The following is an 18,280-nucleotide window of genomic DNA, read 5'->3' as shown; positions in this document are numbered from 1 at the left end:
ACTGACCGTGCATCGCAGCCTCGTCAACTGGTCTGCTGCTGAAGACGACAGGCCTGAAGGTCACGGCGATCAAGATCGACCCGTACATGAACATTGATGCTGGCACGATGAGGCCGCAGGAACATGGTGCGTGGTGTGCTTTTGCAAGGTCTTCAGAACACGCGCCAAACACGAGGTTTACAGGAGAAGTCTATGTCCTGAACGATGGCGGGGAGGTCGACCTCGATCTCGGAAACTATGAACGTTATCTTGACGTGACACTGTCGCGTGATAACAACATTACGACTGGCAAGATCTACAGCCAGGTCATTGAGAAAGAGGTGCGTCCCCCGGTGACCCTCCTTTGGGCTTATCTCTCAGGCGGCTTGTCTTGCAGAGGCGCGGTGACTATCTTGGAAAGACCGTCCAAGTAAGTCTTGTCCACGGAAACTGCCGTTTTTACCCCCTATAGACGCGTTGTAGATTGTCCCCCATGTTACGAATGCCATTCAAGACTGGGTAGAGCGCGTCGCGAAGATTCCTGTCGACGACACGGATGAAGAGCCGGATGTCTGCATCGTCGAAGTGCGTGGCCACCTCTGGTGACATTTTGAGGGACTTGTTAACGCTACATTCCAGCTCGGCGGAACCGTCGGTGACATCGAATCCGCCCCGTTCGTTGAGGCCATGCGGCAGTTCCAGTTCCGCGTCGGCCACGAGAACTTTGCCCTTATTCACGTGTCTCTCGTCCCCGATATGCACGGCGAACAGAAGACGAAACCGACACAGACCACAGTGCACGCCCTGCGCGGACTTGGACTCCTGCCCGACCTCATCGCGTGCCGTCTCATCGTCCAGAAGCCGCTCGAGCCCGCGACAAAGGAGAAGATCTCCATGTTCTGCCACGTCTCCGCCGAGCAGGTCATCGGCGTCCATGATGTCGCGTCGGTGTACCATGTACCGCTGCTCCTGCAGTCCCAGGGCATCGTCCAGTTCATGCAGAAGCGCCTTAACCTGACGAGCCTGAAGCTCACGAAGGAGATGACCGACCGTGGGCACAACCTCGAGCGTCGGTGGAGAGAGATGACCTCTCGGTGCGCGATCTCGGCGCCTTACCGCTAGACCTGCCAGTGACTTCTTCGCTGCTCTCTAGCCAAGAACGCGTCTTCGACGAGGTCACTATCGCGCTGGTCGGCAAGTATACTGACCTCATGGACTCTTATATGTCCGTTACAAAGGCCCTCGAGCATTCGGCGTTCCGCTGCCATAGAAGACTAACCCTCAAGGTGAACTATCTTTGCGTATTCCTATCGTGCGCCCTTGCAATATTCACCATCTCGCTCTTGCAGTGGGTAAACTCCTCAGATCTTGAGCCCGAGGCCCAAGTATCAAACCCCGCGCGGTATCATGATGCCTGGAAGGCTGTCGTCTCTGCTGGGTGCGCATGGGCCTTCCTTTCATGCTTCACGTCTATATGCGCAAACTCTTCAGCGGTATCCTTGTTCCCGGCGGGTTCGGCACGCGAGGAACCGAAGGCATGATGCTCGCGATCAAGTGGGCGCGCGAGCAGAAGGTGCCGTTCTTCGGTATCTGCCTCGGCTTCCAGCTCGCCGTCGTTGAGTGGGCGCGCAATGTCTGCGGCATTCCTGGTGCGTCTCCTCTCTTTGCTTCCTCTAGTACCTATGTCGTGCTCATCTAGAAAAAAATACAGACGCGCTGTCGAGCGAGTCCGACGAGCACGCCGCGTCCCCCGTCGTCATCTTCATGCCCGAGATCTCGCGGACGCACATGGGCGGCACGATGCGCCTCGGCCTGCGCCCGACCGTCTTCGAGCCCGGCACCGAGCGCTGGAGCAGGGTGCGCAGGCTCTACGGCGGCGCGGAGAAGATCTGGGAGCGCCACCGGCACCGGTACGAGGTCAACCCGGCGTACATAGCCCGCCTTGCCGAGAGCGGGCTCGCGTTCGTCGGCAAGGACGAGAAGGGCGAGCGCATGCAGGTGCTCGAGCTGCCAGGTACGTGTATGCGCGTCTGCCGTCTCCCTAGGAGTTACTCATCGAGCTCGCGCAGATCACCCGTACTTTGTCGGCCTCCAGGCGCACCCCGAGTTTTGCACGCGCCCGCTCAACCCGTCTCCGCCCTTCCTCGGGTTCGTCGCCGCCGCCTCCGGCCTCAAGGTACTCGAAGAGCAGCTCGAGCTACAACTCAAGACCTTCAAGCCACCCCACCCCGTGCATGCGATGGTGAGCGAGGCCGAGCTGCGCAACACCGAGCCGACGGCGCGCGGCAAGGAGGTCGTGATGTCGAGCGACCAGTGAAATCTTTGGAAACTTGTCTTAGACGTAGTATAGCCCGCGTGTATCATTTTATTTCAACCCTGCACAGGCCTTTTTTGCATAGATGGCGTTCTAATTGGCCTGCGAGAGGCATCAGCCCAAAGCGAGTTGACAACGAGAGAATTACAGGACGGAAAGCATGCTAAGATAAAACATCTACAATATAGGTGATACTGAGAGTAGGGGTGGTGGCGGTAGTGGATGACTAGAACGACTCTGGACGACCCGACGGTCGGCTGTCGAACCCATACGAGCGGCGGGGGCGATCGTCACGGTCATAGCGAGGGCGATCGCCATAGCTGCTGCCGCCATAGCTGCCGCCGCCGCGACGCTCGCGTTCAGACTCGCGACGTTCCGTCCCCATCCGGTGGCGGTTCTTCTCGACGTTGCCACGCATCTGCCACGCCGGGCCGTCGGAGGAGTACGAGAAGCGTCGGTTGGTGCCAAAGTTCTTGGTGCGGCCGTCCGACATGCCGAGCTTCTCGAGGAAGCTGTCCGAGATGTACGGCGGCGAGGACAGTCCGCAGGCCTCGACGGTCCACTGCTTGAGGCCCTCGACGATGACGGTCTTCTGCACGCGGAGCTCGCCGCTCTTGCCGACGTAGTACCCGAGCACCGACGCGAGTGTCTCCTTGATCGCCTCCGGGTCGAGTTTCGCCATCAGGCGCTTGACCTCGGCGTCCATGTCGTCAATGACGACCGCAGCGTCCGGGTTTTGCTCTTCGCACAGCTGCTTGACCTGCGATGTGAGCTCGGTGACGGTCACAGGTCGCAGCGGGATGTCGGTGAGCTGCCATGTCACGAAGCCGATCTCCCAGGGGAGGAGAACCAGGTCCGCGCGGCCGACTTTGTCTCTGCCACGACCAGTACGGCCGACACGGTGGACGTACTGATCGGTGCTGCTGGGTATGCCGACCTGGATCACGCGCGTGACACCAGGGTAGTCAACTCCACGAGCGGAGACATCCGAAGAGATAAGAACGGAGTTGCCCTTGTCCATGCGGAACTGCTGAGAGGTCTTTGAGCGAGACTCCATGGTACGCTTGGAGTGGATCTCATAAATTCTGGTGTTCCTGCCGGCGGGCAAGCACATGCTGGAAAGCTCACGAATGAAGGTTGAGAACAGCTGCGTCAACTTGGTGGTCGGCAGGAAAATGATAGTTTTCGATTTGCCGGGGTGAAGGAGCTGATCGTGAGCAAGCAGGCGCAGTATGTGCGGGATCTGGTGGGCGGCCGTAGGGAGAACGGTGTGATACTGAGGCACGTGCGCGTGGACGGGGGACGAGTCAACAGGAACACAGTCAATGAAGCGGTGGTTCCTGTCCAGTGTGGCCCGTGCAATCTGCTGAATCTCACGGGAAACAGTAGCGGAGAAGAGGAAAGTCTGACGTTCGGGGGTTTTCGCAATATAGGACGTGATGGCCTGAATATCCTCACGGAAACCCATCTCAAGGAGAGTATCGGCTTCGTCCAAGATGAGCTGAAGTTTATAATATGAGCACTCACTGGAACAAAACAGTAGAAAGGCACGTACCATCTTGCAGTCCTTCATACCCTTCGCAACCTCAGGTTCGTTCTCGAGGAGATCTCGCATACGGCCAGGAGTCGCAACAACGATATCTCGACGACCGCGCATCCAGTCACGCATTTGCATGCGCTTACTGGTACCACCGACGAAGAGCCTGACTTCGAAACCTTCATGACGAGTAGTTAACCGGAGAGCCTCATTGGCGATCTGGGTCGCCAATTCACGTGTCGGAGAGATGATAAGTGTACCGGCTGTTTCCCGAGAGAGTGCGCGCTGAGCACGCATCTCGATGTGGTGGTCATTCTTGAGCCCAGCGTCGATAACAGCCTGTTTGCCGGCAGCATCGAGAGCTTTCATGCGAGCTTCTACTGCCGGAATGAGGAAAGCCAAAGTTTTGCCAGTACCAGTCCTCGCTTTCACGAGTAAATCTCGAGCCTCCTTGTTCTGTGGGTTGTACGGTTCGGCGAGGTTGGGGAGGAGAGGGAGGACGACAGTTTGAACAACACTCATCGTGTCGATTTTGAAGATGCCAGAGATAGCCCTGAGGGTCTGTGCTGAGACCTTGCCAGCCAACGTTGCGAATTTTGGTTGGTGGTTGCCGACGGCAGACGCGCCATCTTCGTCGGTCTCTTCACTATCGACTTCAGTTCGTGATGGCGTCAACAGCGACTGAGTCGCGGCTGTCGAAGCGAGCCTGAGAGACGACAGCGCGGCTACGTCTTCGTGAGCACGTTGGCCGAAGTGAGGAGAACAGAAGTTACGAACCACGCTTGGAGAGCACTCGTCCAGGCCTGCTGGCTCGAAGCAGGACAGATGATGAGGCCAACGCGGCCCTCATCCAGGGGGTAGCCATGATGACTGGCTACGACGATGAGATGGTGGTCGTGGACGTCGAGACCGCGGAGTAGAAGACAGTCTCTCGGGGGGTTTATAAAGAAGCCGTGCGAGCAAAAATTCGGACTCATACAGACGCCCAAACAAAACACGCCCAAAGCTTTCGGGGCGGTAAACAGCGCCGCCGTCGCCTAGCGTCCAAGTTTGACGCCCTTCCACAAACTTGTCGCTGCGCACACCGTCAGTTCGACTCCTGCTCGTGCTTTCTACTCGCCATGTCATCAAAACGCAAGTGGGACCAGGCTGCCCCCGCCGAGGTAGATTCACCTGCAAAGGCACCCAAGACTGACGAGGGCAAAACGGCCTCCGAAGCAGCAGCAGCCGCTGCTGCCATTGCGGCAAAAATCGCCGCCCAGTTCGCCAATGCTCCCAGCTCAGGGAGCTCCTTGGGACCAAAGGATCCTCATGATGGCGACTTCACTCACGATATTGACATCAACGACGTACGCAACAGGTATCTATTGACGAAGGGTGCTACACAGACACAGGCTCGTCCGCCTAAACCTTGCCTTGCGTTCGTTTGCTCATAATACCATTCTACTTCATAGATTCACGAAGATACTGGAGCATCCGTCAGCACCAAGGGAGTATGGTATCCGGACCGTACAAAGGCTAATGAGAAGGATCCTCCCCTTTACCTTCACATCTCCGCTACTACACCAGAGATGCTGCAAAATGCGACGGACAAGGTCAATGAACTGATTGCCTTGGACATGGGCTCTCTCGTCGAAGATAAGAAGGATCGTAGAGAGAAGGTGCGTAGTGTACACCTTTTCCTGATCGCTTCTCACACTTTTCGCAGAGAAAATGGCCTGAAGAGAAAATCCCAGTGGGTCTTGAGACGATTAGGAACTTCAACGTTCGTGCGAAGGTTGTCGGGCCATCGGTATGTCACAATTTTCTGGTTGACCGAGCTGCTTGCCAAATTGTTTTCTGTAGGGTATGTTTGTCAAGTACATCCAGCAGGAAACTGGTACTCGAGTTCAAATTAAGGGCATCGGGTCCGGCTTTGTCGATCAGGAGACGGGTCAAGAGCACGACGAGCCCATGTACATTCACGTCACGTATGTTGTGGTCCTGTGGCGATCATATACTTGTGCTGATGTACTTTACGCAGAGGCCCTGATGAAGGCCAGGTTCAGCGTGCGAAGGTTTTAACCGAAGACTTGCTTGAGGTTGTTCGTCAAGAGTACGCCAAGGTTAAAACCCTCCTGCAACAGCAACAAATGGAGCTTCATCAAGCACAAGCCCAGTACGCCGCCTACAGTGCTTACGCCGTATGTATGCTTCACTCATGTTGGTCCTCGGTACTGCGTCTTTGCGCACCTGACAGTCGCAAATGCAACTTGATCTTGGTCTGTATATCAATAACGTTAGGCGGCTAACTTGTACCCTTGCTTTTGTTTGTTTGACGATACAGGGATATGCACCACCTCAGCCCGGCGCCGCCCCTCCTCCGCCTCCTCCAGGAGAGCAACCTCCTCCTCCACCAGATGGCAGCGCACCACCTTCGCCTGGCGACCAATCTGGACAAGTTGCCGGTGCGCCCTCTGCAAGCGATACAGACGCCTACGCCGCATACTGGTGCGATTTTAACTTTGTTTGTGTTCGCAGTCTGCTAATTCCTCTCTTAGGGCTGCTTATGGCTACGATGTGAATTCACCCGAGTTCAAAGCCTGGCAGGCCCAGCAACAGCAGCAGTACGCGCAGTATTATGCTCAAGCAGGCTACAGCGCGGCCACCGCGAGTGCCCCCGGCCAGGATGGTGCGCCTGCACCTCCGCCGAGCGAGCCTGCCCCCCCTCCGCCCCCTCCCGAGTAGTGTATCTGCTCTGTATGTCCGTACAGCTCTTGGTGTATATGCTGTCTATCTACCTGGCGCTGGTTATGAATGCATCGCTTTCACTGGCTCTGCATATTAAGGGTGCTCAGAGTTCGATCCTGACATTTGATATGTTTGGGACCAATATAGCGAAACCAACCATGCCAATGTTCCCGCAGTTGTATTCTGCTTACCTCGCTTTCTTATCCTTAGTACAAAGTGACACAGGCAGCTTCATCAATGACATTGTGAGATCAACCGGTGATATATACGGTTTATCGACTGAGACTGATCGGATGGTCGTGCAAAGCGGTGCATTACTGGATCGACTTCTAACCGGGATCGAGTGTCGAATTGCCTCTGGAGGCGATGCGCACTCGACTCTGCTCAACTCCCCGTATACGCTGCCTCCATGCTCGCGATGTATAGTCGTTAACGCCACTCAGAAACTGAGATTTGTTCTATTCAGTTATAGTCAGGATGTACTTTTTTTCGGAATTTCTCCCACCCGTACGCGAGCGGGCAGCTGGATTGCTACCAAAATCCTGTGAGCCAGTAAGAGCTAAGCTTATAAAATACTTATCCAGAGCCTCGCAAGTCTACGTAGGTTCAGCACTTCAGTACTTCAGTAGCTGGACTCAAGGCTCATGAAATCGAGTGGTTCAAGAATCGCAAGGCGCGCGTGGAGCGTTCAGAGTGAGCGGCGATTTGATATTTTGATGTGTGACTTAGATTCCAGAATCGCACTCACAAACCGGTGGTATCGCCTCACACTCATCGTCTGAACACCTCTACTCTGCCGATCATAGACAGTTTCGGATGTCGCGCTCGGCCTTTGCCATGACTAAAGACTCGCTTCTTCTCAAGTTCACACCACAACTCCCACAATCGATCCTTAGCGATTCTCAACCGACCGTCTGCCGCTCTCTGCGGTTTTTAAACGTCTTCGCGTCGTGAAGTTGAACTTGACTGGCCACCGCTTTCCCGGGGGCACGCTCAACATCCCGACGACATCTTGGCCATGAACGTGCCCGCGCTCGCGCTCCTCGCAATCCCGCTACTGCTTGTTCTCTATGTCTGGTTGAACGACGCGAAGTTGGAGCAGTTGCCCACAGAAGCTGCTCGTATCTCGCCCGAACGGTGGACGAAGGAGAAGATAGAGTTATGCTATGCGGGCCTGAAAGACGGGCCAATCTCTGTACTGGATGAGAAGCTTCCACCAAGGACTGGCAGAAGGTATATTGTAGTTGGAGGAGTGAGTGTGCTATGCCGGTTGGTTTGGTCTCTTCTGATTGCGTTCGACGTTGTAGGCCGGCTTCCTGGGTGGATGGATCGTTCTCCACCTCTTGCAGCGTGGCGAGGATCCGCGCAGAATTCGAGTCCTAGACATCCGGCTCCCTGTCCGCCAGGATCTCCAAGAAGGCCGGGCCAGAGAGGTAGATTTCATAAAGGTCGACGTCTCAGACCGCGACGCCGTCTTCAAGGCATTCAACAAGCGTTGGCCAAAGGTTGCATCCGACATACCCGGCGCCCCGGACCCTGAGGTCACGGTCTTCCACACTGCGTCGGTCATCCGTTTCTTCGAGCGACACCCCGATCTCCTGTACCTCTCTGAAAACGTTAACGTACACGGAACGCAGAACATCCTTGACGCTGCACGTGACGTCGGCGTGCGCATTATAATCTACACGTCCTCCGGCTCAGTCGGCGTACGCCGCAGCTGCTTTTGGCTGCTCCCCTGGCAAAAAGAGCCGAAACACTTCACTCAGGTCATTAATGACGACGACTCAAACCTGCCAAAGCGACACGACCAGTTCTTCTCCAACTATGCGGTATCGAAACTCGCGGCCGAACGCCGCGTGCGCGCTGCGGACCGCTCAGAGTCGAACGACGGCAAGGTTTTGCGCACGGGCTGCATCCGCCCAGGCAATGGCGTTTTCGGCCCTGGTGGAGATTTGCTCGTCGGTGCATATATGGTTAGGAAGTACAATCCGACGTGGCTCCATGCTATCATGCAATCCTACACCTACGTCGAAAACTGCTCCCTGGCGCACCTTCTGTACGAGCAGCGGCTCATAGAGCTCGAGAACGGTAGCACGCATCCGGACATTGGTGGCGACGCCTTCTGTATTGCTGATATGGGGCCGCCGCCTACGTCCGGGGACATCCACTTTGCGACCGAAGTGCTCAGCGGTGGCAAGGTCAGGTATCACAACCTGTCGCCTACAGCAATGCTCGGCGTAGCGCAGCTCGTGGAGTTATACTACCTGGGCCGCCGGTTCCTTATTAAATCCCGCTTTGCGTTTCTCGGCAGCCTCCTCCCGCAGCTATTGGGCGAAATCGTCTTCTTGCAGCCGTCGATGTTCGCACTAACCAACGTCCATCTGTATTTTGACGATTCTCGCGCACGTGCACCGCCAGAGAAGGGCGGGCTTGGGTATACAAATCATTATACGACTCTCGAGGGGGTCTGCCGAGTTGTCGCCGATCACTACAGGACTGGTGGCCAGGGTACGACACGGGCCATCGCTGGACATGTCGAGACAAGCCAATCGCCCCTCGTGGGCGCAGAGCTTGCTATCGGGACTGCGATGGAGAAGATTGGCGATCCATTCGATGCAAGAAAGGCGTTAAATTAAGAGGTTCATTTTATTTATTTATCAATTCATGTCACATGTTGGTGAACCACGTCTTCTCTTTCGTTCGTCAGCAAATGCGCTTACCATGTACTTCAGCAATTATTTCTTTGTACTTTCAATGAACATAGTGTATATCCGCATAGCGCATTGTATATCTCGTATGGAACATCATTCTAGCCTGACCCTCCCCCTTGGTAGACCTTGAAAATTCCTGGCTAGTCAATTTCCGGTACGCCGGACCGGTAGGTCAGCACACGCTCTACTGTAACCAGCTCGAGCTCGAGATCGAGATAGGGTTTATGAAGGATCGATACCACCCTCGGTAAGCGTCTCACCAGCTACCGAGTGACTGATCACGAGAATGGGGTTTACGGGACAAGCGGGAACATAACGGCCCTCCGGAGAGATGATTCCACGTCGTGTGCCGCATATAAAGGCAGCACGAGGCCTAGGCAGGACGCATCTTTGCTCTTTCGCTCCCTGTATCCCTACAGGACGCGAGTGTCATGGAAGCTGTATACTATCAGGCGGTTTGTCGCTGCTTTGCGTCCTCAGTTCGAAGCGGTTAATCCGACTTGTCGCAGCCCAGGCAATTCGAATTACGCAAAGTGCCCATTCCTGTCCCTGGAGACGCTGAGGTACTCTTCAAAGGTGAGGCATCTTCTCAGAATGCGTCAAGGCTCACATAAATCCCTGCAGTTGTGTGTTGCGGTACGCGTCACTAAACGAGTATGTCTCGCTCGCACCGTATTCAAGCTTTGTGGCACTTCCAGGCGTATGCGGTACAGATGGACATGTGCACGAAGGCGAATTCATCGCGAAATTCCCTGTACGGCGACGATTGCATCGCCGCGCGATGATTTGCTGAACCATGAAATCTACAGCTTATCCCAGGTCACGAAGTTGTGGGAGTGATTGAGAGCTGGGGTAAGAATGTCACTGGCTTCGTCAAAGGCGACCGATGTGTCGCCGACCCCGGCATCACTGTCAGTCCATACGATAACTTCCACCTTACCTGGATCTAACAGACCTACCCAGTGTGGCGAGTGCTTCTATTGTCGCAGAGGGAAGACTATACTGTGCGAGAATTTCCTGGGTGTCGGCGTCTCCTGCGACGGAGGCTTCGCAGAATACTGCACATTGTACGCCCATGTTGCTCCAAGGCAGCTGTGCATAAGGCGCTAAGTCTTGTACACAGCGCCGCAAACAAGGTGTACAAGATCCATAGCCTTTCGGACGAGGAGGCAACGCTCGTCGAGCCCGCCGCGTGCGCCATCCATGGGCTCGACCAGCTCAACCCCGGTGTCGGTCTCGAAGCCCTCGTGATCGGTGCGGGTCCCACAGGCCTCATCCTCGCGCAGCTCCTCAAGCAGAATGGCGCGGCTCGCATAGTCGTCGCCGCGAACAAGGGCATCAAGACGCAGGTCGCGCGGGAGCTTGGTGCTGCGGACGAGTACGTCGAGCTCGACCGCGCAGACGCTGGGCCCCAGTGGGAGCAGCTCAAGAAGGAGAACCCGTACGGTTTCGACGTTGTCGTGGAGGCGACGGGCTCGGAGAAGGTCGCAAACGATGCGATACATTACGTCAGACGGGGCGGCACACTCATGGTTTATGGTGTGTACGACAACGCGGCGAGGGTACATTGGCCGCCATCCAAGATATTTGTCGACGAGATCCGGGTATGTGTCTGAACGTTCTTGAAAAAACCGCCCGATTAACTTTGGAGCACTAGATTATCGGCTCGTTCGCGCAGGCCCATTGTTTTCCTCGCGCGGTGGCTTACCTCGATAGCGGGAAGATCAAGGTGAAGGGAATGGTAACGGACGTGTTCAAGATCAGCCAATACCAGGAAGCGCTAGATAAGATGAATAGTCGAGATGCGGTTAAGATCGTCGTGAAACCCTGAGTAGACGGCAGCCATGTTATACATGATACATGTATGTATAGGACACATTGTTCTAGTTCTATATACCTTTCATAACTCTCAGGACGCCAAGGACTAGTACACTAAGATTGTCCAGATGCAACGTGGACCCCGAGAAAGCCCTGAGATATTGCGGGAAAGTCGGCGAAGGAGTGTCCCGTGCAGCTCAAGCAGAACCTTCGCCGCGCTGAAATACAGGCGAATATCTGTGATGCAGTAATGACTCCGAAATCACGGACTCGCAGCACAAAACACCTAAACCATTCCCCCTCGTCGCCTCGCCCGCGTACAAAGCTGTGGCAGCCGAGCAGCCCGAGGTCACGGTCGTGAACATCAACGCCGAGACGCAGCCGTCGATATTGCGGTGCGCGCACTACGACGTGAGCGACCCGCGCGTGCTCGGCGCGCTCGCGCGCTTCCTCGAGGCCGAGGATGCGCTCCTCGTCAGCGTCGCGCTTTCGCCGCGGCACCTCGCCGTCGTCGCCGCCCTCCGCGACGGCTGGGTCGAGCGCTTCCAACGCACGGTGCAGGTCGAGTGGCCGCCTGCGTGGAGGTGCGTACGCGAGCCAAGGGGATGCGACGTATCGCTCAGTGGTGATCCACAGATTTCAGTGCGTAGTGTGGGATTAGATTAGTCCATAACAATAGGGTGGTATACTGCAGATGTGGAGAGTAAGTCGTTTGCAACTTGGGTCGGGTATAGGCTCCGAGGACACTAGGGGGCATTGTACAACTTGTACGGCTTCAAGACCGTCTTGAGATGTCTATAGACTGGCGGCTCTGTTCAGCGTCGTCACTTGCACGGAAGGAGCATGCTTACTCAATGATATGTCACACATGGTACATTTATAGTCATGATGTCGTTTGAGGCACACGCAGCTCGAGGTCGCTCGTCCTGGACTCAATTGCCTAGCTGCCCCCTCTTTTTGAGAGAGTCGAAGAGGCCGTTCCGGGATCGGAGTGTGGGGTGAGCATAAGCGTGGAGCGCTCGGGGGTTTTGCGGTGCGGGCGGAGGTTTGGGCGCGTAACGGTGTAAAGAAGGACGTTGAAGAAGCCCGAGGACGCGAAGATGAGGTCGGCGAAGACTGTCGCCGGCCATGGCACGCGGCTGCAGCCCTGGGAGTCGAAGCCGAGAAAACGGCAGATGGCGATGGGGAGGACCTGTGTTGGGTTAGTGCGATGTGGGAAGCATGCTAAGGGGATGCGCATACTGTGATGGTGTAGACTGCAGGATACACGAGCATTTTGATCGCTATCCTCATCTCGAGTCGGCGGTCATCGCGATATGTCTTAGGGTTCTTGACAATGCGTACATGCCATCCGTTAACAGCGACAGTAGCATCGTAGAGGATGGCGAGCGCCATGGGGATATAGAGAGCAATGTTGACAAAGGCTGTGATCCACATCCACAGATACTCTAGGACGATGCGTTGTACTGGGTACTCGGAGGTGATCCAACACCCTGGCGCGTTGCCATTAGCACTGGGTTGACATGAAGCTGGTTGACCGGACACCTACAGTACTGTGTATCTCCATAATAAACCTTATGCCGGTGGGTCGCAAAGCTTATTCCGATGATGAGGGCGATAGCAATCCAGATAGCTGAGACCACGAGGAGGGGAAGCTTGCTTGCTGGATCTGGCCTCCATCGGAAAACCAGAGTAAAGAATGTGTGCAGAGCAATTGCAAGCACTCTGCGGGGAAGTTGAGTAGATGCTGCGGAAGATCACTTTGGGGGACATACGCTAGGGCGACACCGACGTCGCCAGACTGTTTGAGAACGCCTGATATTGACAGATGGCTCAGTATTTTGTACAAACGGCAAGAATCAGGCGTTGCGTACCTTGTGCAGTGCACACACCACCCTGCGTTACTTCCTGGCAATCTCGCAGGTCAATCTCTGGAGGGAAACTAGAGTGCGTCACGAACTCACTGCATCTGCGATCCACTTCACATTTATGATCCCTCCTGATAGCAGTGTCAGCAAAGTAGGGAATCGCCGATAGTTCAATAGAACTGACCTATGGCCTGAATCAATTCTGACACGAGGAGACTGAGAAAATACCAATGCACGTGGGTCGTGACAGTCCACTTCCTCGCCGCGTTCCGCCTGATCTTGGCTGCGCTGTACTGTTCTCACATCACATCACATTAGCATTGCAGGTGCGGGGGTGGTAGGAAAAAGAAGCCACGTACGCCAATGTATACTAGCAGCGCGGCGCTCGCGATGGCGGACAGGCACGCCGTCTCCACGATGAACACAAGGCCGAGCCTGACACCGAAGTCGAACCGAGTCGGACATCGTTCGTCGCCGGACATCGCTGGGCTCGCGAGGGCCGTCAGGGGAATGAGAGGGGGGGAGGGAGCGTCTGCAGTTTGTGGCGGGGGTTATCGAGGGAGGCCCATGTCAATGTAACGGTCAGTTATAGAACCCGGCGTGCACGAGGAGCCTGATACGATAAGGTTGCCCCGGTCGAGCGGGGGCGTCAAAACTTGCGCTAGGCTCGAACAATGGACATGAGGCGAAAGCGAGGCGTGGGGCTCAGTCTGCTCGGAGGACACAGGTCTGCCGTGGACGTCGTTTGCTGCGAGGCGGAGTCGCAGTCAGCACAAAGCTATGCCATCAATCCAGCGGAGCGAAGCGCGCCTGGCGCCTGGCGGCCCTCCCTCGCTGAAATCGAACTAATAGAGGTCGGCCTATTTGCACGACTGTCCACTCAAGCCGTGAACCTACGGCTTCTTTCGCAGACTTAGCACTGATAACCAGGCACAGGGAACTCCTGGTACGTCACGGAGAATGTTAGCCGGCAGATACAGAACTGCCTCCGTCGCGAGAGCCGTGAGACTGGGAAGAGAACAAAATCCATTTACAGGACCGGTACGTTACTCTTGGACTGCGTTATCGTCCATCTCCACATCGTTCTGTTGCTCCTCAGCCTGCTCGACACTGATGTGACCTGCCGGGCGCCACACGTTTCCTGCAGTTGCCTTCCAAAGGCGCACACGACCGTCGTTGCCCGACGAAGAGAGGACCGTCCTAATAGACTATTTTAGCGTATAGAAGATGCAGCTGAGCGAGGGCTACGCACCCAGTGATATTCCATTCCACTCGCCCGATTGCGGACCTAGAAGAATACGTAAGCTGACAGCGGAAACGGAGAGGGAGGCGAATAGTAGTACTTGTGGTCATCAAAGTCCCCCACGATAGACCTACCGCCAACGTTAGCATGACTCCCATGAATTTGCTCCAAGAAAAACATACGCAGTCCATGACCCTTCATCTGCATCTACGTCTTCATGATCCCCATCGTCCATAGGAGTTGGCGGCTTGACGCGCCATATCCTAACATGGCCATCTCTGCTGCCGGTGGCGACGAGGTGGTATGACCGTCCACAGGATGGTGCCCATGCAACAGATGTCACAGAGTATGGTGCAGGAGACTCTCCGTCAGGCTGGGCTGGGGTCCTGGGCGTGCCTTCCCCACCGGTGGCGCGCGATGGTGGTGATGGATCGAGCACAAGAAGGGTTGCAGGACGCTGAGCATTGGATACTTGGATTATCTGCGACAAGATGAGCATGTTTATAGGCGAGCCGTGGAAGGGGCAGTACCTTCACGATCCCGTTTACGCCACAGCCTACAGCAACGATCTCTCCCCAATATCTATCTTTACACCAGTTCAAACACCACCCGCCGTCAGCCTGGGTAAAGTACAGGTTAGCTTAGAAGAATAATCGCCTAACACATCTATGCGGACCTCACGGTTGCCTAGACCAGGTCTGCTTTGAGTCTGGCTCTGCTGTTGTTGTTGCTGCTGCGCCACAGCGTGAGCGGCGAGGGTCACTGAGGCGCCATCTAGGGTCGACGACGTTTGGGTAGGGGTGGCAAGCGAGACAGTTTGGGGCATCAATTGCTTTGTAGGATTTCTTGATGGAAGAGACTGCACGTCTACTTCTTCTGCGAGTTGCCATGTCTGAAGAGAGGGCTGTTCCAAGCATTCGTATACGCGCAAGTGGTTGTCCGAGGAGATTGTGGCCTGTGTACAGCGCGCGAACAAAGGTCGAGCACCCTGGTTACTGCTGCATATGTAGAGAGAGGTGAGACACGTACCATCTTTAGACCGAAGTGATGAGGGGAGAATTCGACCGCACGAACTGTGCCCTTCGCGTCCACAAGCACGGCGCGTTCGACCCAGCGCGACGCGGTCGATGAGCCAGAGGCAACATTCGCGGATATGTCCGAGTCTGCAAAGCTCGTCTGTTCCCAGACCTTGATCGTGCGGTCGAAAGACGAGGACGCGATGATGTTGCCGAATTCTGGATGTGCCCAGCTGATCTTCGTTATTGCAGCGTCATGGGCCTACATATTCCAAACTTCAGCACCAGCAGAAACAGGATGAAACCAAGCACGCACCTTCCAGTCGTCCTCGACACTCCACGTCCCCTGCCTCTCGTCCAGAGCCCATACTTTTATCCTGCCGCGCCACCCATTGAGCACCACCGCGCGCCACGTTGAACTCGAACACCACGCACCGCTGGTCAAGGCTGCACGTCGCGAGGCGCAGACCGTAAAAGTCGTACGCGGCGTCCGTGACGAGGTCGCTGTGGGCGTTTTCGATAAGGCCTGTCTGTGGCATGGCCGAGTGTTTCCCCTCTTCGCGTGGATGTGAGATGAGATTTTGCGATCATGCGACTCGCGCCCAACCTCTGTCGGGCGTCTGACGCATTGAACATCGCGATCGAGCCACCACGTGCGAGATGCGTGGGAAATCCATCAGGGGAATACTCATACGCGCTTACAGTGTTGCGGTTCTGTGGTCGACCTCGATGTCCTTTGGAACATCTCTCCGGCCAAGAAACGACATCTCGTTCCCGAGTTGCAGCCAATTCGCCCGAATATCTGTAGAAAAATCTCCGCCCGCCCAGCTCAATGTCGCCAAAGGACATCTCTGTCATTCCTTCACGTCTTTCACCGCTAGACCGACGTTGAGGCGAACATGAGCCGCATATTCTCGGATATTCTGCTCAAAGCACACTGTCTTTTGGCTCATATGACTCCTTCGTCTGTTCTGAGGGAGTCGTGTGTTGCACTGTGCAAGGGGTATGTCGGACGTTACGGATGTTGCTCAACGTTCTCGTCGGTCTGACGTCGGTTCGCAGGAGCAGAACTCGTCACTTGCCATCTTCTGCCATATACTTGATTTCGATGAAGATGGCAGAAGATGTGCTTCTCTAACCCCACGTGAGGGAGTGCTATTCAAACTCACTCAGAAGAGCTCGCCGTCGAATGTGTCACCCATGCGAAACGACAGTATAAAACCTCTCTGGGAGCGACGGGGATGCTGTTGTAGACACAGACTTATCATTACTGTACTGCAAAATGATGAAGGGCGTATACGCAATCCCCCTGTTCTCTCTCTGGTTCACCTTGGCTCGTGGCCAGGCCCAGGAGTGGCAGCAATGTAAGTGAACTGACTTCACGGACGAAGTGAACGCTGATTTATTGTGTCAAACAGGCGGCGGTATTGTATGCATGCTTGAAATATCTGGAATGCTTGACTATTAACCATATTCTAGGGCTTTACCGGCTCCACGACCTGTGTCTCTGGTAGTGTCTGCTCCGTCATCAATGATTGTGAGCAGAACATCCCACTTGCTCATCGCCCAAAAACTCATGGTATCACTCAGACTACTCTCAGTGCGTCCCTGGCACTGCGTCTTCTGCAAGCGCAAGCGCGACCTCCAGTGCCCCAACGCCTTCCGGTAGCGCGCCAGCTAGCGCTGGTCCTCTGCGTTTCGCAGGTGTGAACATCGCCGGCTTCGACTTCGGCTGCAACACCGACGGGTCGTGCACGGCCAGCGGCGCGTGGCCTCCTCTGCTTCAGTACTACGGTCATGATGGTGCCGGACAGATGCAGCACTTCGTCAATGACGACGGCTTCAATGTCTTCCGTCTCCCCGTCGGCTGGCAGTTCCTCACCAACGACGTACTCACTGGTACCCTTGATGAGGACAATTTCCAGGAGTACGACACGCTTGTCCAGACTTGCTTGGCTACCGGCGCGAGCTGCATCATCGATGTGCACAACTATGCTCGCTGGAATGGAGAGGTAGCTTATACTTTTTACGCTCTTAAAATCCACGAGCTGACGTTCGCTTCCAGATCATAGGCCAAGGAGGTCCAAGCAATGATATCTTTGCTTCTCTCTGGAGCAACATTGCAAGCAAATACGCCGATAACGACCAAATCATCTTCGGAGTGTAAGTCCTCTGAGTACCCTTTAGTCAGACTTGCTTGCTCACTCACCATTAGCATGAACGAGCCCCATGACATCCCAGACATCAACCTCTGGGCAGGATCCGTCCAGGCCGCTGTCACCGCCATCCGCCAAGCAGGCGCCACGACGCAGCTGATCTTGCTGCCGGGCAACGACTACACCTCTGCTGAGACCTTCATCTCGAACGGCTCTGCGGCCGCGCTGGGCAATGTCACGAACCCCGATGGCGGCTTCACCAACCTGATTTTCGACGTCCACAAGTACCTCGACTCAGACAACTCGTATGTTCTTTGCTACGCTTGCTCTAGGTGGATGCTGATGGAGGAACAGCGGTACCCATGATGACTGCGTGACGAACAACATCGACGACGCTTTCGGCCCACTCGCAACCTACCTGCGTGCCAACGGCCGCCAAGCATTTAACACGGAGACAGGCGGTGGAAACACCGACTCGTGCGCGACGTACCTGTGCCAGCAGATCGCCTTCGTTCAACAGAACTCTGATGGTGAGCACACTTCTATCTCAAATACCAAGCGATGTCTGACAGGGGCTCCGTGCAGTCTTCCTCGGCTATGTCGGCTGGGCCGCTGGCAACTTCGACCCGAGCTACGTCCTGAGCGAGGTCCCAACGGACACGAACGGCGTCTGGAATGACACTTCGCTCGTGACTGCTTGCTTGGCACCCAAGTAATCGCGGAAATGACACACCGTTCTCCTAGACTTCCAGATCCCTTCATTCGTTTCGTTCGGGGTTCTGGGTTGTACTTAAGACCAGCGGATTACATATATGCTATCAATCTATACGGTTTTGCGAGTGTTGCGACTGAGATCGAGCGAAAGTTGTCGATATACCTTAGTGATTCAGCGCGAGGGGACGTAGCGT

The 18,280-nt window shown here is 55.4% G+C and overlaps 8 protein-coding genes across 8 annotated transcripts; 5 read left to right on the top strand and 3 right to left on the bottom strand.

The window, feature by feature from the left end:
- Window positions 1-86: 86 nt before the first annotated feature.
- On the top strand, window positions 87-2,512 carry PHACADRAFT_118408 (uncharacterized protein; the record flags this gene model as incomplete). The annotated part of the gene is made up of 10 exons (XM_007394373.1): window positions 87-126; window positions 184-320; window positions 377-418; window positions 463-564; window positions 619-1,073; window positions 1,133-1,265; window positions 1,329-1,417; window positions 1,471-1,628; window positions 1,691-1,993; window positions 2,049-2,512. The coding sequence occupies 10 exons, from the start codon at window positions 87-89 to the stop codon at window positions 2,294-2,296; spliced, it is 1,707 nt and encodes a 568-aa protein (XP_007394435.1). The 3' UTR covers window positions 2,297-2,512.
- A 7-nt stretch (window positions 2,513-2,519) lies between these two features.
- On the bottom strand, window positions 2,520-4,695 carry PHACADRAFT_27393 (uncharacterized protein; the record flags this gene model as incomplete). The annotated part of the gene is made up of 3 exons (XM_007393985.1): window positions 2,520-3,794; window positions 3,849-4,555; window positions 4,608-4,695. The coding sequence occupies 3 exons, from the start codon at window positions 4,693-4,695 to the stop codon at window positions 2,520-2,522; spliced, it is 2,070 nt and encodes a 689-aa protein (XP_007394047.1).
- A 187-nt stretch (window positions 4,696-4,882) lies between these two features.
- On the top strand, window positions 4,883-6,641 carry PHACADRAFT_172257 (uncharacterized protein). Its single transcript, XM_007394372.1, has 7 exons — window positions 4,883-5,224; window positions 5,285-5,491; window positions 5,539-5,622; window positions 5,676-5,800; window positions 5,854-6,013; window positions 6,157-6,320; window positions 6,371-6,641. Exons 1-7 carry the CDS (start codon window positions 4,952-4,954, stop codon window positions 6,555-6,557), a joined length of 1,200 nt encoding a protein of 399 aa, XP_007394434.1. The 5' UTR covers window positions 4,883-4,951; the 3' UTR covers window positions 6,558-6,641.
- Window positions 6,642-7,329: 688 nt separating this feature from the next.
- Window positions 7,330-9,380, top strand: PHACADRAFT_207796 (uncharacterized protein). Its single transcript, XM_007394371.1, has 2 exons — window positions 7,330-7,812; window positions 7,868-9,380. The coding sequence occupies exons 1-2, from the start codon at window positions 7,579-7,581 to the stop codon at window positions 9,194-9,196; spliced, it is 1,563 nt and encodes a 520-aa protein (XP_007394433.1). The 5' UTR covers window positions 7,330-7,578; the 3' UTR covers window positions 9,197-9,380.
- A 302-nt stretch (window positions 9,381-9,682) lies between these two features.
- On the top strand, window positions 9,683-11,731 carry PHACADRAFT_253802 (uncharacterized protein). The gene is made up of 8 exons (XM_007394370.1): window positions 9,683-9,726; window positions 9,781-9,847; window positions 9,896-9,907; window positions 9,970-10,025; window positions 10,081-10,182; window positions 10,235-10,338; window positions 10,395-10,875; window positions 10,929-11,731. Exons 1-8 carry the CDS (start codon window positions 9,703-9,705, stop codon window positions 11,100-11,102), a joined length of 1,020 nt encoding a protein of 339 aa, XP_007394432.1. The 5' UTR covers window positions 9,683-9,702; the 3' UTR covers window positions 11,103-11,731.
- Window positions 11,732-11,842: 111 nt separating this feature from the next.
- On the bottom strand, window positions 11,843-13,469 carry PHACADRAFT_253801 (uncharacterized protein). The gene is made up of 9 exons (XM_007394369.1): window positions 13,317-13,469; window positions 13,142-13,250; window positions 13,054-13,088; window positions 12,964-12,997; window positions 12,865-12,904; window positions 12,639-12,814; window positions 12,332-12,582; window positions 11,941-12,281; window positions 11,843-11,891 (listed from the first exon to the last, which is right to left on the bottom strand). Exons 1-8 carry the CDS (start codon window positions 13,437-13,439, stop codon window positions 12,030-12,032), a joined length of 1,020 nt encoding a protein of 339 aa, XP_007394431.1. The 5' UTR covers window positions 13,440-13,469; the 3' UTR covers window positions 11,843-11,891; window positions 11,941-12,029.
- A 348-nt stretch (window positions 13,470-13,817) lies between these two features.
- Window positions 13,818-15,757, bottom strand: PHACADRAFT_183206 (uncharacterized protein; the record flags this gene model as incomplete). Its single annotated transcript, XM_007394368.1, has 9 exons — window positions 13,818-14,157; window positions 14,210-14,245; window positions 14,301-14,330; window positions 14,383-14,681; window positions 14,731-14,820; window positions 14,877-15,155; window positions 15,230-15,478; window positions 15,533-15,593; window positions 15,652-15,757. Coding segments are annotated over 9 exons (1,304 nt in total), but the record flags the coding sequence as incomplete, so codon positions are not given.
- A 522-nt stretch (window positions 15,758-16,279) lies between these two features.
- PHACADRAFT_253799 (glycoside hydrolase family 5 protein) lies at window positions 16,280-18,210 on the top strand. Its single transcript, XM_007394367.1, has 8 exons — window positions 16,280-16,580; window positions 16,635-16,645; window positions 16,696-16,753; window positions 16,807-17,228; window positions 17,282-17,379; window positions 17,432-17,677; window positions 17,727-17,902; window positions 17,958-18,210. Exons 1-8 carry the CDS (start codon window positions 16,499-16,501, stop codon window positions 18,086-18,088), a joined length of 1,224 nt encoding a protein of 407 aa, XP_007394429.1. The 5' UTR covers window positions 16,280-16,498; the 3' UTR covers window positions 18,089-18,210.
- The last annotated feature ends 70 nt before the right edge of the window (window positions 18,211-18,280 follow it).

The sequence above is a fragment of the Phanerochaete carnosa genome (assembly GCF_000300595.1).
Source record: "Phanerochaete carnosa HHB-10118-sp unplaced genomic scaffold PHACAscaffold_4, whole genome shotgun sequence".
In the NCBI taxonomy this organism is placed as follows: Eukaryota; Fungi; Basidiomycota; class Agaricomycetes; order Polyporales; family Phanerochaetaceae; genus Phanerochaete; species Phanerochaete carnosa.
Note: the sequence above shows the minus strand (reverse complement) of the source record. Positions and strands in the feature narration are given on the sequence as shown.